The sequence below is a fragment of the Calonectris borealis genome, chromosome 12 (genome assembly GCF_964195595.1).
Source record: "Calonectris borealis chromosome 12, bCalBor7.hap1.2, whole genome shotgun sequence".
NCBI lineage: Eukaryota > Metazoa > Chordata > Aves > Procellariiformes > Procellariidae > Calonectris > Calonectris borealis.
This window is the reverse complement of record NC_134323.1, coordinates 13,278,006-13,303,571: the sequence shown is the minus strand read 5'-3', so window position 1 is coordinate 13,303,571 and position 25,566 is coordinate 13,278,006. Positions and strand designations below refer to the sequence as shown.

Genomic DNA, 25,566 nt, shown 5'->3' with positions numbered 1-25,566 from the left:
CCACGCTGCCGCCCTACTGTAACGCAATCACAACTGTACCGCAGCGCAACGAAGAGCGTAGATAAAATTAAACTGGTATTGTGAGCCATATAAAATACGTGGCTGGCGGGCTGCTGCTGCAGCTGCTCCAGGGAGCCAGAGGTAACGTTCAGAGCCCTCCCCGTCAGCCTGACTGTCCAAGCCGAGGGGCGAGCAGCCCCGCGATGGAAGAGGGTTTCGAGGCTGACGCAGCGCAATGGACAAAAGCGAACCACACGGGGCAGGCGTTGCGCAAGGCGAGGTTGCGTTCAAACGCCTCCTCGGGCACCGAGCCCTGCGCCGGGCGGGGGGGCCGCAAAGGCGCCACCGGCAGCTGCGGCGGGTCCGCCGGGCCCCGGGGCCCGGCGCGGGGCCGAGGCGGGCTTGGCGCCGCCGGGCGGTGCCCGCGGCCCGGGCCCGCGCCGCCCCTGCGGGATCCCCCCGGCAGCTGCTGCTGCGGGCAGCCACGGCGTCGGGGGCTGGGACGGGGTACGGGGCAGCCGGCGGAGCCCCCTCCCGGCCCGCCGCCCCCCGGGGCCGCCCCGCGCGCGGGGCCGCCCCCCTCCAGGTTTGGGGATGCTGAAACTTTTTTTCACGTTTCCGCAGTCACCATTTCCGCTTCCCTCCTTCGGAAACACCCCACCGCCCCCCGCGCCGCCAGCGCTCCCCGCCAGCCCGCGGCCGCCGGAGCCGCTCGCAGCCATGGAGGAGCCCGAGCCCGCGGGGGCCGCCGCGCCGCCGCCCGGGCTGCGCTCGCTCCTGCCCCCCCGGGAGTTCCTCTGCTCCCGCAAGGGCCAGCTCCTCCTCGCCGAGGCGGTAAGGGCGGGGGGCAGCCCCCGGGGCGGGGGGGGCGGGGGAGAGCTCGCACGGATTTGGGGGGGACGGTGCTGCCGGGGCCGCAGCGCAGCCCCCCGCCGCGGGGACAGCCGGGGCAGCGCTCCGGGAGAGGCGGGGGGCTGCGGGCGCGTCCCCCGTAACGTGCCGGTTACCTCCAGAGGCGGGCGGCGCCGATGGGAGCGGGCTCGCCCCAGCGCCGAGCCGAGCGGAGCTTTCTCGGCGTCGTTCGTCTGTCTGACTGCGCCGTGATGGCAGCCGAGGGAGAGCACCCCTGAGGGGGAGCGACAGGGACAGCCACACGAACACGGGGGAACGTCCGCGTGGAAGTTCAGTTGATTGTGTTCAGGCGGAGCGCGTTAGGAAACGAAATTACTCGTCGCGTTAAGCTTCCAGTGCCTTAAACGCGTTCCCCTTTAGCAGGAACCCCTTTTCAGTTAAAAATGGCTTTCATATCGTTTTAACCTATGTGCAGTGTGAATCCAGTCACCACTGCTGACCAGATTTGCATTATCTCCTAGTGCCGTGGGGGAGGCACGGCGTTCAAGACAGCTTGTCCTCAGTACGTCAAGAAAGACTTTACTCATTAATTCATGATGTGTGGCATTATACAGGGCATCACTCGCCCATCTCTCAGCTTTTGTCCTGAGCTCTCGAAAGCTGTTTCTCCCTGACCTCACAGAGGGACACACTTGCTCCCTGCTATGGAGCCAGTTAGCTTACTGTGAAAGTACCAAATAATAACGATTAGAAACAAGCTTAGTCTGGCGATGGAAGCACTGCTCCCCCGGAAATACTGTGGTCTTCCCTTAGGTCCATGTCCTGAGATCTGGGCTGGTGGTAATTATAGGCCTTTTGATTTTTGGTATAACGCTTTCTGGTATTTTACTTGTAACGGCTTAAAGCCCGACAGATGAAACAGTACCCACCTGGCAGGGAAAGAGAAAACTAGTGGGTATTTGATAATCAAAAGTTCAATTTAAGAGTAAGTTAGTTGATTGAGATTAGACTTTCAACATCATTTATACTAGAAATAATGAGAAATTTAAACACCAAGTTCTCTGTAATTTCAGCTGGAGTTTTGACAGCAGGTAGTCAAATATCAGGACAGCCCAAACTAGTCGTCAAGCACGTGGAGCACTGTTCAGATGTGTGAGGTGTCTCTGGCTATCCACTGTGCTAGCTCAGAGAAGGAAACGAGGAAATTCGAGCAAGAGAAAGGGAAGGAAGGAGCAGCAAGCAGGCAGCGCCGTCAAGCTCCCGGACCAGCCTTTCTCTACCAGCCCTGCAAGTTTGTGAGGCTGCGGGTGCTGCCCTGTGGCAGACAGCAAGGGGAACAGCCAGGAGGTACGAGGCTGGCGTTGAGAAGAAAAACCATTCATTCGGGAGATGAGGATGACTTCTGTGTGGGGAACAGGGGCCGCAGGGGTAGCAGCAGGCCACAGGCTGTCTCAGCTCCACTAAAAATGCTGTAAAAATTCCAGGTACCCCCCATCACTCATACAGCATCTGTAGTTGACAAAAACACACGTTTAGAAGATACCAAAGCCCAACTAACTTTGCTCCTTTGGCACATGCTTCTGTTACATACCATTACATATAGTGGAATTTCCTATATAAGCTTACAGCCAGTAAATTACGACTTTCAGCCAGCCTGGCTTTTTAACATCTCTGAATGATGACATATTTGAGGAATACTGTTTTGGTCATGGGATCAGACTCACCCTTCTGTTGTCATAGAGAAGTACTGATTATGCCTCCTTGGAGTAATAAAAACTGCTCTGTCTTGACAAAACAGGGATTTATCCTTCGTAAGGCCACTCGGGGCTTCCTGAGGGTTTGGCTGGCTGAAAGCAGCTCTAAAATCCCATCTGCCGAAGCTGCAGCGAAGCTTTCTGTGTGCTCCTTGCAGGCCAGCCCACGTGCTGAGGATGGCGTTTCCTGGCAGAGGAGAGGCAGCAGTAGTTTCTCTCCAGTTGTCTCAGCTTTGCCAGAAGAAATCTTGAAGACAACACAGGCCCCAGAATAAATCCAGTCTGTATACAATTAGACAAATGCAGTGCCAAGTAATTGAAGATGAGTCCAAGTTAAATCTATCATAGTTTAAATCTGTGTTTCATCTTTAGCTTTGTATTTCTTGTCTTGAATGTTTGATTTTTCCTCTCTGACACAGAACTAACGTGGGGTGGGGTTGGGTTCTGCATAAATGTATGTAAATAATATTCATGGGATACAGATTTTGACTAGTGTCTTTTGTTCAGAAACAAAATGGCGTTCTCATTATTGTTACCAAATATCTCTGTCACATTATTATTCGGCAGCTTGGCAAATCCCAAGAAATGTGCTTTATTTCTCCGTCTTTAAAGTGATGCAAATACTGGCATCTTTGCAGGTGGATCAGAGGTTCTCTGTTCAGCTACAGGAAATGCCAAGTCAGTTTTTTCAATATTCAAAAAGCAAACCACCATATACTGAAAAATATATTACCAACGAAGCAAAGAAGCAACTTGCAAACATATCTTGACTGGGGTAGACTGTTGTACTTCTCCTTTTCGGTCTATGGCAGAAAGGGAACAGGAGTTGGCTTCAGCAAATTCCCTCAGCCCAGTGACCCTGCTGTACTTGGTGGACGTAACCTCATTAAAAAGTCTTGTTTTGCCCAGTAGAAGTGGCTGGCAAATGATCGGTTCAGCTGTCATAAATTATAGCGGACCAACTCAGACTTTGTAAATTAAGACGACTGCCCCATTCATCCCAGCCTGTTCCCTTCACTTGCAGTGCCGGAGGCGGCTGGGAGCGCTGGTGCCCGCAGCGCAGCTCGGGGGGTCCCAGGGAAGGTCGCCCAGGCGGCTGCACCGGCGAGGATTGCTTTGCTCCGATGGAAGGAAACTGCTGTAGCCGCTTGTCCTGGTGTCGGCTGGTGTAGTGCTGCGGTTTGGGTTTAGTACGAGAAGAATGTTGGTAACACACCAATGTTTTAGTTGTTGCTAAGTAGCGCTTACACTAAGTCAAGGACTTTTCAGCTTCCCCTGCTCTGCCAGGTGCACAAGGAGCTGGGAGGGGGCACAGGACCCAACCTGGCCAAAGGGTTCCATATGCTATGACGTCATACTCAGTATATAAACTGGGGGGAGTTGGCCGGGGGGCAGCGATCGCTGCTCAGGGACAGGCTGGGCATCGGTCAGCAGGTGGTGAGCAATTACATTGTGTTTTTTATATTCTTTTATCATATTATTTTCTCTTCCGTTGCTGTCCTATTAAACTGTCTTTATCTAAACCCACTATTATTTTTTCCCAATTCTCTCCCCCATCCCACCGGGGGGGGGGGGGGGGGGGGGGGGGAGAGAGCAGCTGTGTGGTGCTTAGTTGCCAACTGGGGTTAAACCACGACACCACTTTTTAAAAATAACATTTACATGCATTTTCACATGAAGTGAGTATGGATCTTTACAATATTCGGGTGTAACTTTCATGTCAGCATGTAAACTGCTCTGTGGGCTATCAGGTCTGGGCATTCTGGTGCTTCCTCTAGAACAAGTTTGGCTGGTGATGAAGCTGACTACTGCTAGAAGCTTAATTATAATCTCAAATTTTATTCAGAGAAGGAAGTCCCCATCCCCCTGCTCCTTTTCCTTTTGATCTTCCTGCCTTATTAATTTTTTAGTCCACCTGGATAGCTACACAGCCACAAAGAAGCAGTAACATCAAGTACATGTATAAGCTTCACTGTCCCTCCTGATCCTGTTTATTCTCACTGTCTTGCTCCTCCAACTTTCTAATCACCATTCTTTATCTGCCAGGTTAATTTTTTTTTTTCTTTTTTCCTTTCTATTTTCTCCCCATGCCATTATTTCTTCTATATATTTTAACACTACTCTTCTTTTAAGCTATTCACTTTTCCTAAATACTCAAGTTGCTATCTTGAAGGTCAACATCTCATCCATGCTCTTTTCCCCCCTTAAGAGATGCATTTTTCAGTTCCCTCTGTCCTGTTCCCTTGGAACCATTTAACAGCCACTCTCATACGCGCCACCAGAGCTTGTCCAGGCAAGAGCCACGTTTACACATTCTGCTGCTCACCCCGGCTATTTCAGTCAAGCTTTTGTGTTTGTCCTGATGACTGCTTTAATTGGCATCTCCTTCGTCCCCTGAAGCCAGCATGCAATGGCACTACATTTTTTTTTTTTTAATATAAATATAGTATGAATATGTAAGGTTGTCCTGTGTAAGGTTGTGTCACCTTTGTGGTGACACAAAGGAGGTAGAAGCCATTGTGCCTGTTCTTCTCTTTTCCTGTCTGTCTTCTGTCTTTTCAGTCTTCTCTGAACTGACTTTCATAACTGAAACTTCCAGCTGCTCTGTGTAAAGCCTCCTTCGAAGACGAGCCCTGTGCCCTTCTCTGGGTCTGTAGGCAGAAGGTGACCCTTGCAGCCGATTCTGTGGGACCAGGAACTTCACCTCCATGACAAGTACGACAGAGGAGTAACTGAATAGCAGAGACCACTAAGTGATCTACTTTCTGCCAATAAACAATAACAAAATGGACTCTTGTCCAAAAGAGATCACCGCTAGCCACTTTTAGAACCGTTTAAGCAAACCTGTTCTTTTCTGCGGAGGGGAGATGCGGAGCAGGCATTTGACCGCGCGGAGCGGCAAGCGGAGGGCACTGGGGCGTGTGTAGTAGCGTGCAGTGATCTCAGCTGCTTCCTGGCATCCGCATCATCCCCGACAGGCTGCAGTGGGTCTGTTCTCCCCGCACGGAGGATTCGGACGCCTTCACGCTCTGCCGTGACCTCAGCACTTCAGCAGTCCTCCCTCCCGTAAGGGGCGCAGTGCTTTCTAACCGTTGTAACTAATCATTTTTTATACCTTAAATTGCAAGCTGGTTATATGATAAAGTGTAACTTCATAATGCCTGGCCATTTTAAGAAGCCCAGCAACACAATATTAAGTAATAATTACATGGGAGAAAATGACTTTTTGAAACGCAATACCAAAGAAGTTCCTTTAAAAAAAAGAAAAAGTAATATGTAATAGTTCTTTCTCTTTTATGTACATTCCCATTCCCACAAAAAAGGTGCTGAATGAAGAATCAGGCCTCTTTTTTGCCAGGATTTTTTATAATCTTACCACTGCCAGACTGAAAGGATCCTACTCTGTTCTTTGCTGCACTAGAGCTTTCTGCATCCACATACTCCTCCGCAGTGAAGCTGGCAACGATCACACTAGCCTTTCAACAGCAGTGCAGGAACAACTCAGACTCCTAGCTGCTATCAATGCCAAGGATGTAATCCCAAAGGAAAAAGTGTAAACACAAATGGACAAAACTGATAAAACACTATTTTTTTTCGCCCAGAAGCAGCAGTGCTGTCTGAGTCTGAAAGTGCTAGAAATGATCTTGCAACTGCATTGAGCCTCCCAAACTTCCTCTCTAGCTGTTTTTTTTTTAGCATAGACACAGAGCTGTTTGTAGAAAAATGACAAAATCCCATTGCTTGACCTTTCTCTGAAATCACTTTTAACCACGCAGCTTCAGGAAAAAAGGTGCAGAACAGGTGTGATGTGCAGTGGATCATTTGACAGTCTTTAGAGGGGTCAGGCTGTATTCTGAAGGTTGCTTTTGAGTTTGTCATTTTTAAAGCAACTTTCAGTTTGCCAGATGTTTGTCTCAAAGACTTGAAATCTGGAAAAGTAAGTAAGCAAGCATTCTTTGTGGGTACAGACTGGCACATCAAGGTTTGTATTGTGGGAGGACCGGTATATTTTTAAAATTGTTTTAAATCATTTTAGATGACATCAAATGCTTCAGTTAATAGCACTGCAATTAAATGGTCAGACAAGTTAACAAGATACCTACCCACTTTTATAATTCAGAAGAGATAGTAATAGATAATATGGCTCAGGGAGCCCGTGCACCCCACCTGTCAGAAGGGGAAACCACCCTAAACAAACAGAACGAGAAACATCGTCAAAAGCCGACGGCTTTGTGGGCTCCTGTATTACATAGGGCTGTCCCTAAGTTACCGAGATCTGGCATTAAAATCCACATCGGGGCTGCGATGTAGGCACCAGGCAGACAAAAAAAGCAAAGCAAAGAACAATCTGTAGCACCGTAGCCGTCACCTGAGAGAGCCTTCAGGCACCTCCTTCCCTTTGTTTCCCTCGCTCTTTCTAATGTCTGCCTGCCTCCCCTCCCAGCGCCGTCCAGCCTTGCCCCAATGAAGACCGAAGCATCTAAAAATACCGTCTTTCAAACCTTCATTCTCAAAATCTGGTCCACTATTTTATAGTGTGTATTTCACCTAAAATCTCCCTTGGGCCTTTTCAGTCTCTGAATGCCTCCAAAATGAGGAATGATGCTTGACTGGAGAGCAATTATCACACCTCGTGTCAGATTCTTTCCCTTTTACTATTATCATCAATAATCCATTGAAATCGAGGGACTTCTTGCAAATCAAGGGTGGTTTTGTTTTAATGTGGCCCTGAGTGCACCTTCCCTGCGCAAGAGGGTGCTGACAGGTAGTCAGGAGGGGGGAGCTGGGGGGGCTGGACTCGGGCCCCCCCTCAAGGTGCTGGTGGCCAGAGTACAGCTACTGCGCATCAGGGCCGAGGAACAGGCAGCAGGAGACCGCTGTGATCCTGCCCATCACCGAGGGGTTGGTCTGAGCAAGTAACTGGCCTGTTAACTAGATTTTAAAATAGACAACTAAGATTTCCCCAGATGCCGCTTCTCCGGATCAGACCGAATTAGAACGCTGAAATGCTCAGACTGATCCTTTTGTCTCTTCAGCCACCCACCTTGCACCCGGGCAGGAATCCCGCCGGCACACCAGCACGCCGGGGCAGGAGCCCTTGGTGTGCTCTTGCCACAAAGGAAGTTTCTGTTTGCATCCTGAGCCATGTTACACAGCAGGGTCTCGGGCACTGCAATGCGTTTCAAACCACTGCAGACCCACCCACTGCCATCAGGGTGAGGGGAAGGCAGCAGGAACCTTAAATTACACAAATTACCATAAGGCTGATCTTAAGAGAACAGAAGGGCTCTTGGTTTCGCCAAACAGTTAACGCTTCTGACAGAAAAACTGTCTCTCTGTACAAAGGCAGACAGAGCGCAGGAGTCGCCATATCAAACAGAATTGAGATCAAAGTTGTCTCTTCTGTGCATCATCAACTTACGTATCTGAAATTTGCCTTTCCACCTCCCCTCGCTGCTGTAGTATGTTGTATAATTTAACACTGCATTTAATTCTTTCATAAGAGATCTACCAAGGTTAGTTCAGGTCTTAACATTCTGCTATTGAAAGGGGCTTGGCTGGTGGGACCTATCCCACAGGCGTCTCCTCCCTGCTGCTGTCCGTTCCTGCGTACTTCTCTGTCTCAACATCTCAGTTATCACATGCTTTCCTTTAACCAGAAAAAGGAAGAGTTTTTTTTTAAACACCAGAACAAGAAAGAAAACATGTCCTAGCTGCACGGTGATTTCTTTTTAAACCAAGAAAACATGAAACCATGTCTAAATTATGTTCCACAAATGCAAGTGAAGCAGATTCACGAAGTTAAAGTCCAGTCCTTTCTGGGTTTATTCTGTGGGGGTGGGAAGGGAATAGCCGGTGTGATAGGAAGGAGGAAGAACTCCTCTCTCCTCTCAGCAGTTTTCAAGTTCTGTTACATCCACTTCTCTTCAAACAATAAGTACCACTTTTCATTCCCAGAAATAAAATACCACGTTAAGGATAAGATACATTGAATGAGTACCCTCTGCTATATAAAAACTCTAGAAAAATCTGCAAATAGGCTATGTAAGCGATAAGCAAATAATAATGGGATAAATAACAACAAATAGACTAAATATTAACAGGTAACAGGCCTCGATGCAGAAATGAACTCTATATATTATACCAGAGCAGTTTCTTACAACCCAATGAAACAAGAACAATGCATAAGCATTGTAAGATAAATACAGTACCTTACTAAAAATGTCACATCTTCTCAAACTTCACCTCCTAGTCCTAATGGATCAAAACAATATACTCCAGTTATTAGCATCCTGGTCAAGAACTGACTGCTTTCCCCCAAAACCGGGCTTAGAATAAAGGGCTTGTTAATTAATTCAATTAAGAAATTATTTCAACGGGATTGAAGTGCTTAGTTGCCTCCTAAACCTAAATGGGCTCTTTTGGTACATGTATTGGAGAGTTGACTGGCCTCTCATAGGAGTAATTATTAATTAATAATTAATTATAGGAGCCTTATTGTTCAAGTGTAACAATGACTTTTTTGCGGTACAGGTGGTTCCCGAGTACACGGTAGCAGCAAGCAAATAAATCCATAGATCTGAAATTTAATGAGGCAGATGCATTGATCATCACAGTCCAAACATTTATGCTTTTCAGGAAGCCACATCTGCCTCCAGATGTGCTATCTGGGGGAAAAAAATACATCTATTTTCAGTATTATATGAGTGAGAATGTCAGTGTCCCAATTTAGAAATTCAAAAAAATCTTTGTAATCTAATGCTCAAACAGTACCTACTGCTGTGTTGACCAAAAGCACCTCTGAGCATTGCTAAGGCAGAGATTTGTCTCCAAGAGGAAAGGCTGAATAGAGCAGCCCAGGTGTAAACTAGCAGATAATTCTCACACTTGCAGAAAATGTTTTATTCAGTATGCTAGCTACTTTTTGTTTTGAGCTAATTTGAAGAAAACAGCAACCAGTTACCACACGAGGCAGCAGAGCAGTAGGGCTGGAGCCTCTTCTCGGAGGTGACCAACTCCCAGTACATCATTTGAAATTTTTATTAAGTTTCCCCACAGTTCCCTCACCTCCCACTTTCACAAATACAGCAGCGAAAGTTCAGCAGTGTAGCACAGCACTTTGGTAGTCTGGTTTAGGTGAAAATGCATTTTCTTTAGCCATTTTCCCATTGTGAAACTTTCTATTTTGAGCCATAAACTATATTCTAAAGGTATTTTAATTGAATGGGAAAACAAATGCCATTTTTAGTATTTTGTAGAGTTAGGAAACATCATGGAGATAAAACAAGTCTATGGAAGTTTTCTATCCTATTACTCTCTAAAACAGCTGTCTACACTGGAAAACTAGAACCAGAGTCTTCCAGAAATCACAGAATAATTAATTCTCAGCTCTTTTCTATCCATCAACAGCAGACTTTTTTCTTTCAACTCTAAGATGATTATAAATGCCGAGTTGCTTTGGGCTCTCAGAGCAATGATTTGGATTTCAAATGAGAACTGTCACGGTTGAAAGCTTAAAGCTCTGTTTGCTTGGCAATGCCCCGCTCTATTTTCAATATTATGTTGTCAGAACTGTTTACAATTCAGAGCAAATTACTGACTCGGAGAGGTGCAAATCCACCGAGCTCCCCGGAAAGTCAATTTGACATGCATTGAAATAAATGCCATTACTTTAGACTTATTCCGTGCTAAACAAGAAAATTCATTTGGTCCAAGAAAGAAAAAAAAAAGTAGGAAGCAAGATATGCCATCACCAGCAGCACTGACAGAAAGACGCAGGGAGAGTAACGCTTCAAAGCTGCTCAGCTGCCTGAGGCTCTGCTATTCCACGCGAATAACTTGTGTTTTCCCTTTACTTAGGTGCTGTCATTTATCATCTTTATCTGCTACATTGCATCTCTAGCTGCCTCTTTCATGATGGCACCACTCCTGGAGTTTCTGCTGGCACTGTTTCTTTTTTTTGCCTATGCCTCCAAACTTAATGAGAAGTTTAAAGGACTCTACTGGCCTTTGACAGTAAGTGAAATGTGCAATACAAAAATACAGATTTAATTGTACAGTATAACATGAGTAAAAAGGACTATGTGGGAGTTTACGCTGACTGCTAACAACTTCATCCCCTTATTAGAAACCTGTCCATATTGCCTCTCATTCAAAAGGTCCCAAAGCACTCTTTAAACTATGCTATACTACATACTATCGCTTTCTCTGTGCTGACACAAAGCATGGTTTTATTAAAGCACAGAATTTATGCCCGATTCCAGGCAAATGGCTTAAGGCTGGATCTTCAGAAGCAGGCAACATCGCCCTAAGTAAGTCTGACCACTGCTGGGGTCTCCTTGATATTGCCACCCTTACAAATGGGGAAACTGAGGCATGCCATATAGTAATGCAGATACTTTACTAAAATGCTTAGAAATTCTCAGGTAAGTGCTGTTGAGATGCAGAGTCATACTGACATGCAAACAAACTGACAGCTACTTTTGTCAAGGGGGGAAGCCCTGCAACTCTGGCCGGCAGATGCCCATTCACACGAAGGAAACCACTGGCTGATACTGGGGAGTCTCCAGGGCCGTAGCTGCAGGTGATTCCTGCGCACTGGCCACTGGATGTCTCTGTTGCTTCAAACATAGGTTGTCAAGGGAGCATGTGTCTAGCAGTGCAAATACTTCAAAAAAATGCTACTCCAATCGATTTGGATTCTCTTTTGGTACAGTTTTGCAACAGTTCGTCATAGTGAGATTTGAATTAGAGCTCTCAGTGTATAAAAATAACATTAGCAAGGCCACTGGTGGATAAAACAATAGCAGTGACTTTGACTGTGACAGTGTGGTTTTCAGATGGCAATCTCAGTTCCATCGTTTCCTACATGCATCTGATTCCAGAACTAAGACAAAAAAAGCACTTGTATGTTTATTATGTCCATTATCATAACATACTCCAGCCACAGAATGTAGATAATTGACCTGGTCCTGATTTCAGAGGAGTCAAGTTTCTTGTAGGATTTGTGTTTTATTCATCCATCTGTTCTGAAAAGGCAGAAGATCTAATGGTGAACAGAGGTCAAGATACCATTATTCCAGCTCACATGATTTACACATGCCCTGTGAATCACAGCTGTTTATTTAATATACAGATCAGAGACACTGTTGCTCCAGCACATCACTGCTTGTATCACGGCCCCTGCCCTGCAGAGCTACAGTCCCAGCCAGAGAAGCACGTATTTCAGAGATAGCAATGGGTACGTTCACTTCAGGCTAGCTGCTGGAGTTACAAGTGTACATACTAAGTATAAATCATAGTTTTAAACACTGAACAAAGTGTTTAGCTCCTAAATTCAGGAGGCCTACTTCTGTATAGAAACAAGCAGACGCCTGTTCCCCACGGACGCTGGTACGCTCCTCCAGAGCCTTTGGTACTCCAGGAGTTCTGCTTAAAGATTAAATAATTTCAAATTATTCTTCCGCCCTTGCTGTGCTCCAAGTTAAACGTCACGGAAAGGTAGCCCTTCTCAGCCTGAAGGAAGGTCTGCCTGACACCCGCATGTTAAAAGTAGGATTTATACCAACATCTGTAAGAACAGAAGCTAATGCCAAGATTCTGGTCATCCCACATTTAAAAATATTTCCCAGATGAGCAATTCATCCGCTACAAAATACCAGGCTGTAGCCACACTCCGGCATCAGGCAAGTCCACTGGTGCAACAACAAAGGTTTTTAATGGTAATTTCTGAAATCATTTTTGGAGGGGTTTGTATGTTGGAATTACATGACTAATCTGAGAATGCAACATTGCTTATTTTACAGGATTTCTTGCGGTGCGTCACTGCTGCCATTATTTACTTTGCCATTTCAATTGCTGCTGTCTCAAAATATAATGACGGAGCATCTAAAGCAGCAGGAGTAAGTAGACGTGAGCTTTCAGCTTAGGTATTTTGGTGAACTGCATATGGACGTACTTTAGAAAAAATTCAATTTTGACCCCATTGCAAGTAGCAGAAGTTTCTTCAATTACCTAACTGAGAATTAGATTTGCCTAAAGCAAGGAAGACATGGTCAGTTATTTAGAAAAACAGGGTTTGAATCAATGAATAGTTTTTTCATCCTAACAGTGCTGCTCAGTGTTAACTGTACTGCTCAGGGAAGGCACCTATTCTGCTTTTCAATTTCACCAGCTGTACAGGGAAGATAAACTTCTCTGTTCCTGCAAAGAACATCAAGATCCTCGAATGGAGGGAATAATAATAAAAAAAAAGAAAGTGAACCTGTAACTACTAAGGACAGTCTAAATTAAGTAATTTCAACCTCCTGCCTCTACTGCTTAATTTTACTTGGATGAGCTGAAACAAGAGCAGTGTCATTTTACCCTCCTGTACATGGACTGCCCAGGAGAGACCCTTCGTTGTCAGCATTTTGTGTTCAGAAATAAGATACAGCCTCTCCATCTGTAACTTGACTCTCAGCATCAATAATGTATGCAACATAAGTAAAATAATTTTAAAAGATAGGGAAAAACAATACCCAGTAGCGTTAGCCCGCAACCTTTACTGAGGCATCCCAACTCATACACCATTTCAAAACAAAGACCTCGTTTTAATCTGTCACTCCCTTTAGACATGGAGCAATGCAAAACAGCATCTACCCTAGTTTCTCAGACTGAAAAACAGCCTGTTCTTGCCACACTGCTGCTGCTTTGACATAAAATAGGTAACTCCAGAATCATTTTATCTCAATCTAGTTCACTCTGCAATAGACATGTCTCCTTGCAAACCAGTAAAAAATTACTTCCAGAGAAATCGAGGCGATTTCTTGGTGGCAAAGAGATGCCTTGGGATGGTGGAGGTGCAGGTTACGTTCTCCTGTAGCTCCTGGCACAGGGCAATGCTGATGCTCAGAACATGCCCAGAGCCAGCGAGGGATGTGGCCTGGGGAAGGGCTAAGGACACATCTGATAGAGCAACTGCAGGGATCACTACTTAGGCTCCCAAATTAGCTGTAATTTAGTTGATGCCAGTGGGTCACGAGATATTTCCCTTCCCTGTCTTCTTAGAAAGGCACAGGCCAAAAAAATCAAGCCCAAGTTTTCTTCAAGAATTTTTCTTGTGTCGGTTAGGCTTATTTTGGTTTGTCATTGATGGATGTGAACTGTTGTTGAGGAGAGTATTATTTTGCCATTTTAGGTGTTTGGATTTATAGCCACAATAGTGTACGCCATTGATTTCTACATAACCTTCAATGATCTGGTTACTTTTCTCAAGCAAGGCAGTTCTGATTCCCCTGAAGGGCGCAAGTCAGAAGGTAGGTAAAATTCCCTGTTTTGGTCAAACGAGCATGTAACGTGAGATTTTCTTCTCCATTTCACCCTTCACAGGGGAGCAAGAGCACTCACTTAGTAATAACAGTTTCTATTCTTGGCTACCTTGGTTTTGTATGCCACAACTATGCTGAATTATGAAGCTGCTTAATCTTAAAATGCAACAACTGGAATTCCAGTGATTTATAAAGATAACTAGCAAGCCAGGAATGTGGAGTTTCTCAAGAGTTTTGCGCCATCTAATTTTAAAAGGCCCCAAATGCAATTATAGAAATCATTGTGCAGCACAAACTTTTTTCCTCCCATCAAGATGTTTTACTTTAAAAATAAACACCTACCTTTTTTTTTTTGATAACTCAATAATTAACATCCATTCGTCCAGTTTTTTGTGTCCAGTAGTGCTTTTCTCTTTATCATCTCTTTATCATGATTACCTCTTATTCAGGGTCAAGCTTTGACCATCTGTGGGCAAATGGCCTTTAAATCCAAGGGCCCACACAGCATAAAATTACAAGATTGTTACCAAATTTCTTTCCATTATAGGAGGTACAGGAGGTACCTCAAATCAGACAGGTCCACTTAGACAAAGATAAAAAGAGGGACCCACTGTTGGGAGTTCAAACCCATTTCAAGTCAAATTAGGACACAAGTAGCTATTTCGCAGTACCCAGGAGCCCCAATCACGCATCATGCCCCTGTGATACTACTCGTTGCATCCACACAGATGAAAAAGACTGTACCACACTTAAAAACAAACAAAAAATCCCAAAACCCCAGAAAACACCCCACACAAAACCAAAACCTGCAAAAACCTTCAAAAACAAAAACCTAAGACATGTACAGAATCCTAGAAGGTATATAGTAATGCTAACAGTCTTTTTTAGGTATTTTAGTGGACTGATAAATGTTTTGCAAACTTTAGGCCAAAAAGAGAGACAAGGAAAAGAAGAATTAAAGGAACAGATCATAGGAAACAGACTGTTAGACTAAAAACTTTATCCCCACAAACTGAGCTGACCTCAGAAGAAGATCAGGTGACAAGGATACAAAATTAGGCTAAAGATTAGATCTAATTTCCCTGGAGATGGAGAGAGAAATATATAAACTTACAAATACGCAGTCATGCAGGTTTGTGTCGATGATTTGACCCTGCAAGAAGGGCTCTGCCCTGCAGTACTGTTCCTCCAGCACCAAACTCACATTCATGCTGTAGCTCTCAACTGCGGAGGCCAGAAATCCCTTGCAAGCCGAGTCTCGAGCTTGGGCAAGATGTACCTCTATAGGCCTATCGGGATTTCTTAAGGTCTTAAAGCTTCTGGTTTTCAGATACGTTCAACTGGCAGTGCGTAACCGTGACCCACAGCAAACAGCAATGTTGTAGTACAGGAAGCATGTCTTAGCAGACTTCCTCGTGGTGGTCATGCTAACAACGCTCTCTGCAGCTTCCTTCATCTGACCTGTTACCTACGTTGTAGTGGTCTAAGTGCCTCTCAGCAGCATTTCTCAAGTCCTTTGAAACACCATTTAAAGCTCCATCACGTTAGAACTGTCATTTTACAAGCCCTTCTCTAAATATGCCATGTCATTCGAAGCAGACACCTGCCGAAGGGCAGCGTGTCTCTCCCAGCAAGAGCTAAAGCTGACACGGAGATTTCCAGTTTTCATTTTCACTATTGTTCCTTGTTTTAAATTTCAGACGAGGACTCAGATTCTGACTCTGACTGAAGAACCGAACACCAACCAAGTGTGAAGGGAAGATGATCAAGCACTTTCCTCTTTGCTGAATGCACTGCCAATTGAAATTATCTCCCTTATTTCAGCCTCAGTATCCTCTTTCCACCTCACTGTTCACAGAATCACCAAAGCACAGACAGGGCAATGATGTGGAAGAGACAACTATTCCCAATGCCATTCGACACTCCATCAGAACTACGGATTTTACAGTAGTTCAGCCTGCCAGAGAGGTCTGCATCCAAACAACACATCTCAATTCTCCATTGCCCCTCCTTACTCAGCACTACAATGTACTGAGTAAACGGGAACATAGTATTTTAAACGTATAAGCGGAGCTTTTAATATGCTTTCTTAATTCCAAATCTTTAACACTTATAGCTTTTATACTTCTTGCTGTGCCAAAGAAGAGAGGCTCAGAATGCCTCTACTTTGTTTGTATTTTTCTTGACTAACTAACAGCATTTCTTTATCTGAAGTCTGAATCTTCCACTATCTCAAGCACTGAAGGCATAGATTATGGTTAATGTTTCATTACATTTATATCTACCGCCTATCTGCGACAAGAAGAAGTGACAACTGGAAATCTGCAGCAAGAACAAACCTCAAAGTATGATTGTGCCACAGGGTAGCTGGCTCGTCAAACGGTCAGTATCACTTTTTTAAGCTGCTTGGATGGGGTCACATCCCATCTGCTGCAATTTTACCACAGATATGAGGTAGAACAGATGAGGCATCGTCTTACTGGCCCCTCCCTACCATTTGCGTGGAAGCCCTTGTACGTGTTTGCACGTACAGGTAAGGAAGGCTTGCCAAATACCATCCAACGTTATCTGCCCATCAAAGCCTGCAAATATTTCTGTGCAAGATATCACTGTCTGATCTCACGCTGTGTTGCGAACACTGGTCCTCCCATGAGGAGTGGCACTGGACTTAGTCCGCTGGGTTCGCAAAACAGATGACTCTTTCTGCAAAACTCAGGATACCTGGGCCCCAGGAGGGCAATACATCCTTCCCACTGTGAAAAGGCAAAAGAACCAACCTCCAAACTAAAGAATGTCTGCAATGAAATTCATTTTCCCAGACCCCTTTTTTTGGTATGTGTGTGGTGTTTGGTTTGGTTTGCTTTGGTTTCCGCCCCCCCAGAAGGACATGATTTATCTCGTGGTCTAGCATTCTGGGGGAAAAGCCTTCTGAATTTACAAGGTGTTTTCATGGGTAGCACAATCTACCTTGAAATGTTTGTGTCCACCTATAAACGCATACTGCTTGGAAAAACCATGGCATCAGATAGGTCTATTTCAAAGAAACCCGTATACATTTTTAAAAAATTAATAATAGTACCAGAACAGGTGGCCTTAACAAAAGTAATTAAAATGAGAGCAGATGGTACTAACAGAGTAAATTAAAAACAGGGATAAAACAATAAAGGCAGATTTGCTTTGGAACAAAATTACCACGTGGGTTCCAATTCCCTGCTAGCAGCTGGCTGCTGACGGGCAGAAACACGGTACCGAACAGCGAGGAGGTGCTTGGGGAGGTGCTGGCCAGATTCAGAGTTGTTTCACAGGCAGCTCCTACATCTCCCGTTTCCAGACCACTGAATAAAAGCAAAACAAATGGTTGCTTCCATCTGTGACAAATAATCTTTGCTTTTATAAGAAAGAGCTCTTTGGACCTTTTCCGGTATGAAATTCCACATTTCTTTCTTTTCTATTGTCATACTTTACTGGCACGCACTGTGACGTCAGGGGACCTGGGCTTATTTTTATATTCAATTGTTTTGTATTTCTCTTTTTTTAATTAAAAAAAATGTACTGCATGTCACAGCTGGAAACTAGTACATGGTTAATATTTAGAAACCATGCTGGATTAAACCTCTTTTAATAGAAGCGTTGGGTGTCTTTACTTATTTTAAGATCTGGTTTTACTGCCCTGCCTGTGACCAGCAAGATAACGGTGTTTCAAGAAGCTCCATCAGGAAGGACGCCGAGTGCTGGGAGGCGACAACAGCACAGAGCCAGCACTGGGGACCAATCGCTCGTGCTTATACCTCTTCCAAGGAGAAACTTCATCTTCAGCACATAAGCATTAAAGAATTTAAACAAGAATTAGCTTTAGCATATTTAGTAGATATCGGAGATACAGTGTTCTTACTTGGCAACTAACAACATTGTAAGCAACGATCCCCTTTGGGTTTACCCTTCACAGACACATCATAACCTGGAGTCTGCCGAGGTTTTCTAGTAAATTTTTTACTTTGGAATACTCCTAAAATCAACAGAAGAGGCAAACAAAATCGCTCATTAGTTGCTTCAGGACTACTTTAGCAGCCATGCACTAAATCGCCTGTCCAGAGAATTTCATTATTAGCAGTCAAGTATTTGATGATTTCATTTATTTCTACACAGTTTGCTCCCAGGGTCAAGCACCTGTGTAAGATTCCAGCCTTTTATTTAAAACCTGTTCCCCTGATTGAAATAAAATACACTTCTGTATTTTATGAATATAATTTCAGAAAAAAGAATACAGTTAAAAATAATTACTTTAAAGCCAATTCTGATTTGGGCAGGGTGGGGGAGGAGCCGACTCCGTCTTTTGCTCATCTCCTGCCAGCAATATTGCACTAAGCTCAGAGTCTGTTGTAGGGCGGAGGAAAAGTCTGCTTCATTTTTTGGCCTTCTTGTTTGTTTGTGTGTTTTTCCTCAACGGACAAGATCCAAAGAGTGGGAGCACTGGTTTCTCTGCAATTCAGGATTTGCGCCACAAGCACAATGCGACACCTGCAGCGTGGAGGCCTTATTGAAGTTCTTTCTTTGGTGTGCCAGCAGGGTCATAATCAAACATCTCCTTTCAATCACAAAACATTCTTGTTCCAAGCAGGAGCCGCTTCCAAAACCCAAACAGGCTAATACATGCCTTCATTACAACCTGAGTGCAACTATGCCCATTTTGAATTCCTGTGCTTGTCGAACAGCACTCAGCAATAGACAAACCTAGGGAGTGATGAGAGTTTCCAATACCAAGTGTGGAACAAATCTACGTAGAAACAATGCAAGAAATCTTATGATACCAACGCTGTGAATCAAAGCCACTAACAGGAAGGAAAAACAATCAGCTGGCGTCACAGATGAATGACTTCATACAGCTCTCACACTGTTTGAAGGTCTCTCTCCCTCCTCCTCCTATCAAAAAGCTTTTATACTTACCTGTGGAAGGTAAGTATCTCACCTGTGGTGATTTTGGACATGTGATATTAAGGAATTCAAAAGACCTTACCTTTCCAAGCAGCCTTTTCAGATTCTCACTGAAGTAAGAGGCTCAACTGTCCTTTTAACACTTTGTCCCTTACTCCACTTGATTTTGCTTTTCACCTGATACTGTCCAAAGTTCTGTAAGTCTTAAGTTTCCAACTGACAAAGTAATTTCCATGATACTAAATGAAAAGTGGTGTATCTCAGCCTATGTGGTATTTGAGAAGAATGCTTTCACCAGCCTAGTGTGTTGGAAAGCAGAAGACAATTTAATGCTCTGCATAGCAAGCACATGTTTTTCATCATTATGCTTCCAGTAAGGGTTCACTGTGCAAATTTCTAAGCCTGAATTTTATAACTGCATCTTCCCCTGCTAGGGGACAGCAGCCTGTACCATTAAGTGAGCAGGTACTTGTAACCAAACACTAACTGCATTTTTGTGACACCAGTACTGCTAAAATGCATCAATAAATGAGAAAACATACATATTGCTACTAGGCTGAGCTAAACCTCATAGCAGGCAGCTTGTAACCAACCTTGTAAGAGATTAAAAATAATAAAATGAAGTGGCTTCATTCCAAAGACCAGGATGCAAACTGCCCTTGAAGAGCAAATGCAAGATACGTATCACCTTGTATTTTTACATATGCATGTAGAAGCTCCACCTAACCATCCTTTAATCTTTTTCTGAGCATGGAGAAAAAAAGGGAATACATCAAGGAAGCAGAATAAATTTAGATAAGCACTGAGAATGTGAATCTTGTTACAAGATACTTGAGACGCCTTTTTGCATGGAGTATCGTTTTAAAAGTCAGGATGGAGACACTATCTCTTGACTTTCTTCTGAGTAAACAGGACTGCATCAAAACACTCTCACTGCAACACAGATTCCTCCTTTACCGGAAGAACTCGCAGTACTCTGAATGTTTTGTAGAACTTCTAGGTCAGAAGGTAACACAATGCTACCCAGAAAATGTAAGTGTATTTAAAAAAAAAAATTTTTACAAAATCCATTTTTCAATCTATTTCCTTAAAAAAGAAAACAGTGATTCCAATGTTAATTTTGGCCAAGTAATACCTGCGCTGTTATTTTATATATCTGTGATGCTGTCCATCACATTTTGTTAGCCTGATCCATTAAATAAGAAATCAATTATAGTCTTCCCAGGAGACTGAAGGAAGATTCAGTATTTGAAACTCAGACAGAATAAACTTTTTTAATTCAACAGCTGACAAAGGTTCTCTTGACCAAGGAACAGCATGGATAACAGCAGCAGCAGCAATATGGCATGAAGTCCAGCACTTTGTTGCCTTAAAGAGCATCAATTTCATTAAGGCCTGATCTCTAAGCAGGTCCAATGGATGCAACACCACAACAGATTAGAATTTACCACTGCTGACAACCCCACACAGGCAAAATGAACTCGCCCGTCCTCTAGCAGAAAAGTTGTACAAGCACATGACTCTCCTTCTGAAGTGAATCCTTCTGTAGAAGCTCAATCGTACCACCTCCCCACACACGTTATCCCTAAGCAGTGTTTTAAGAGCATCATCAATTTTCCCAAATCTTTCCACAACACTCATTCAACCATCCCTGCGTTTCCTCAGTTCTTACCCGTATTAACTCCGTGCTTTCATCTCACACCTAAAGCGCCTGAATACCAAAAATCCCACCTGCATCAAGCTAGGACTTGCAACCTACAGCCCATGAGGTGGCAGAGCATTACCCATTCATTCTGGCATTTCAGCCCCAGAATTCCTTTTTCAGTCCAGAACGTGATGCTGCAAACCACCAGATACAGCACTTTGGCCCATTACAGCGTACCAGATGGAGAAACCTCCACCACAGTAATCCCACCACAACCACTTCAGCAATAAAGCAGTTCCATATGCTTTCTGTTACATATAACCTCTCATCAAGGACTGCTTATACATGGTTTTTCATTAACTCCTGCATCTATGAAGTTTGTCTTATCAGAGACGTAGTCACAAAAACCTGACAGGGCTGGTTTGTTTGATGTTTAACCCCTATGCCATTGTCTTGCATACAACGTGCACTTAGCAACTGCACTTACTGGATTATCAATTAATCAATCACAACACTCGGTATACTGGAGTTTGTATGTTGCCTTTACAGATGAAGACAATGTTTTAGTACTTTAATATGTCCATTTATTAAACAGGAAGTCCTTCACAAATGATTCCATACTATATTGATCAAGATAAGTGTTAGAAAACTACCATTTTCCCTACATACAAAAATACAGACTTTTACCACTATGAAGACATGATCAGAAGAGTACCATGAAAATCCATAGAGCTCAAATCTTCAAATATCAGAAGAAAAAAAAAGACAGAAAGACAACTAAAAAAAAATCTACAGAAAGTATTGTGCCCATATACGAAAGACTGGAAAAGCAAAATGACATTTAAAACTGATAAATATACCATTTAAATTATGCTGTAACAGTATAGATTCTAAAAACAAGACTGCTTTCTGTACTGCAAGACATTACAATTCTTCAACTTGTGGTTTTTGTTTAGCATAAGAACCAACAGAAAAGAAGCACACAACATACTGAAAAATCATTACTGGTGTAAAAACGAGTTGGAGGTTACGTTTTCTTGTAGAGTTACCTTGCCTTTGAAACTGGTCAAGCATTAACAGCACAACTTTCACATACGGAGTGGAAGATGCTACGCTTACACATCTAACAGCTGCCGATACCGAGGGGACAGTGATCACAGCTGGTAGGCACCACTACAAAAGCATCTATTTTATCAGCTGGCCTCGTGTGCAGTTTGAGAACTTCCAGAACACTTACCAAAATAATGTGAAATTGCTTCAAAGCTGTAAATTTTCTCTATATGAACATTCGCTAACTTCTGATATTCTTCAAATCCTTGATCAGGATTTGGTGATAAACAGGTACCTGATCTGCAGTCCCCTAAGTCAACGGGGAATTTTGCCTGAGTAAGGACAACAGAGTCAGGTTCTGCATTCACACACAGAGTATGCTTGTAAGATTTTCCTTGGCAAAACATTACAATTTTTCTTACTTCAAAAGCAAAATACCAAGGGTATTACACAGCAGACTTGTGCTCATACGATAAAAGGAAAATTGCATCCCCTTTGCTCAGTCCGAGATGGAATTCTAACCCACTATTTTGACTAATACGTCTGAGCTGTTCACAATTACAAATCTGTCAATATAGGACCTATATCCCTGAGGGATAAAGTCTTTTAGTCAGGCCTGGATGCTCCTTCCTTGGACACCATAATTTATGGCTTGGAATGAGAATGTTTAGATTACGCCTGCTGTGATTTTCTAGAGGACCCAGAATCAGCACCGAGGATACAGATATCCCACACCGAGCATCTCTTTACACAAGTCTCAAGGACTCAGGAAATTTGGAATACCTTCTAGCTCACATCAGCAATCTGCTTTATCTCCACCTTTCAGGTAGCGGCTGAAGGCAGAGCAGAGCAAAAGTGATACAATCTTTTGATTCACCACTATTAGATTTACTATTTACTGCACAAAGGGAAAACAATGACTACAGTAGCCATAAAACTGGTATTAGTGGAAACAATGCACAACGAAGCCAGAGATGCGTTAGTGACTCACATTACAAAAATAGTGTTTACTGGTTTAATAAATTTACATCTCTATTTTTGTGAATGACAAGTGTTTATACCACACATGGAAGGCACACTAGGTGAAGCAGTTTTTCGGTATTCGTTTACAATTCTGTGAAAAGACATACAAAGTGTCAACTTTCAAATCAAAATTGAGCATTATAATGAGAAATAAATACATACTTTACTATTTTATTGTGGGTTCCTGAACCCTTACAAACTTCAACATATACAAATAGTTTCAAAATGACACTAACACAGAAGAGAGTAAGTCTAGACAGATATAATGATTAGCTAAGTCATTTGTTATATTACGTCATAAATGTTGTATCTTAAGTATAGAAATCATTTAAAAATGCAATAAATTGGCCGCAATATATAAATCAAAATATTTTCTTACTCCAGAACTGTGATGTATGAGTTAAAGCTGGATGAACTGTAGTGCTAAGATACACTTTCCCTCCACAATATCCAACAAGTAGAAACCGGTAAACATTCAAGATTAAAGTATAAACAGTAGAAAAATGAAGGTAGCAATTGTTGTAGTAAAAGGGTGCTAGCCAGAACCACTTCAACCTGTAGACATCAGGATAAATGCAAAATTACTAAAAATATTTAGACAATAATACTTTTGGGATTAAAAGGTTACCAAAAGTGATAAATCAGCCTAGTTAAGAGAGGGTATTTTCTTTCAAACGCATGAAGGTTTTAATTAAATATGTCTATTGAGACATTTGTCCAAAGCAAAACAAATACAATACCCTGAAATTTCCCATATTCTAGACAATAATCCGTGACAGTCAGAAGAGGCAGATGGTCATACTTCATTCTGTTACTCACATCCAGATGTTATTAAAATAGCTGTAGGGACCAGCCCCAATCAAAAAATAAGAAAAAACCCAGATACTCTGTTAATATGATCTGGCTATTGCTTTTTGAAATGCTCCTATGTCCGCATTCTGAATTCATGAAGATAGTTTCCATATCCTTCCATATATGCTAACTGGCTTTTTAAAATTTTACCCACTAAGTCCATGGTATACAGATAAAACCTTCATAGTAAACACAAAGCTCTATGTTATAAATATGTCAATCAAGGTAACTATGTATATTGTATATAAAATTAAATATCTTCTGTTTGCCAAGTATAATTTAAAAAGGAATATCTGTGGCTAGTTATAAAAAAATATTTATTAACCCATAGAGATTAAAAAGCAATTTCACTAACTCATCCATCCAGCACATTTGAAAGAGTTGCACTGGGATTCTGGATAGGTAACTTTATCTAATCACATTTTCATGATAAATAGACAACTTTCATTTCTGGGCAGATATAAGAACACTTTTGAAAGCTGCATATCCCAAAAGAAAATTAGATTGTGTTGTATACTCTAAATTAAAGGCTATCATAAATCACAGTGTAAGCAGATTTTTAAAAGATTATTTTAGAATACAAATGGTTAAATTATAGACAGATTTTAAAAAGACAACGCAAAAATAAGACCAAAACAACAAAGGAACCCTTTCAGGTTGGACAGCACCGCTCTGACTCTGTCAAACAGATCTATCCAGGTGGCCAAGTGGCTAACTGGGAAAATAATATACCAGGAAAAACTCTAAAGTGGCATGCAGAGATTTCCTGAATATTTGTATCAATTCATTTTTAACCAACTCCCTCTGTTAAAATAAAGAGAGGAATATGGCATAATTTCTACAAACTATTTTCAAACATTCTGCTGGGTTTTGTACCTATTTCAGTTTCATTTTTAAATTATTACTTTTGTTGCCATTAAAATTCACATACATATCTCTATCTGCACAGTCTTTTTGTGCTTTGTTGGCCCTCCAAACATTCCATTATTTTATGCTATAAACAAGAACTAAGTACCCAATTTTCAGAAATGCTACATGACGGCTTTACTCATTTCAGCGGGACTGAGCAGAAAGTAGTCTGAAACTGTCCTTTCTTCTAGATACACAGAGCCCTTCTGATGCAAGCATCTATGTCCTGCAGGTCTCTGTGAACCAACTACTACACTTCAGCTGAGCAGAAGTTATTTGATAATCACACCGATTTGTCCACATACCTCAGGTTTTAAGATGCACCATTAAGAACATCGGCGTAGAATCTCTCCAACTGTATTACTCAGCCAGCACAGCCCCAGAGTTAGGAAGAAACACACGCTTCTACACCTACTTTTATTACCGATTTAAGGTGTTTCTCTCTCCTTCGCTGTAAAGCGCAGAAGCAATCTTTCCTTCTGCGGTTGGGGATTATTAACATTCGCGTCTCATTTTGAAAGCACTGGATTATTAAGCGTCAAGTTTGGGTTTCTCTCTCTTTCTCACCCTTTATCACATCTCAAATTCATGATCAGATTGCACCTATGTTTTTATTTATCCTAAATACCTGCTGAAGATGTTTGGCTCCAGAGCTTTCAGCATAAGACCTGTTGTTTATGATCTGATTTTCATGTACAAAGCTGTTCAGTATCTCATCTGAGTAGAAGAGAGGATACTATTTTCTACACTATTTGAATGCTATTAGGTTTGGGGTTTTTTTAAATTATGCCCCAAAAAACATTATTCTTACTTATTTTGGGTTGTTGGGTTGTTGTTTGTTTGTTTTCTCACAAAAAAGAACAAGTAGGAATGTTTACAAAGTTGTTATCAGACAAGAAAATAACAGATATACAACACGGACTAAGGAAGAGAGGGGAAAAACACGGTTGCATTAATAAAACCACATATTAGATAAGCATTTGCTGTGCCTGCACATCCCCAAAACACACAAAGGTGACAAATATCAAATTTGTTTAGGGACCTTAAAGTTCACAGAAAACTAGTGGTTAATTCACTCATAACAGTCCACATGCAGCTTGTAGCAGATCAATTCTCCTGCTGTGTTCCACAGCACTTTACAGTAAGTCTGCTATGTTAGTAAGGGGCAATCATCATATGGTACAAAATAATTCATAGGGAAAAAAGAAACAGTAAAATAAGATTATCTTAGGGAAGGCTG

The 25,566-nt window shown here is 42.7% G+C and overlaps 1 protein-coding gene across 1 annotated transcript; it reads left to right on the top strand.

The window, feature by feature from the left end:
- Positions 1-391: 391 nt before the first annotated feature.
- CMTM3 (CKLF like MARVEL transmembrane domain containing 3) lies at positions 392-25,271 on the top strand. The gene is made up of 5 exons (XM_075161434.1): positions 392-834; positions 10,467-10,622; positions 12,413-12,508; positions 13,786-13,903; positions 15,616-25,271. Exons 1-5 carry the CDS (start codon positions 595-597, stop codon positions 15,642-15,644), a joined length of 639 nt encoding a protein of 212 aa, XP_075017535.1. The 5' UTR covers positions 392-594; the 3' UTR covers positions 15,645-25,271.
- Positions 25,272-25,566: the final 295 nt, after the last annotated feature.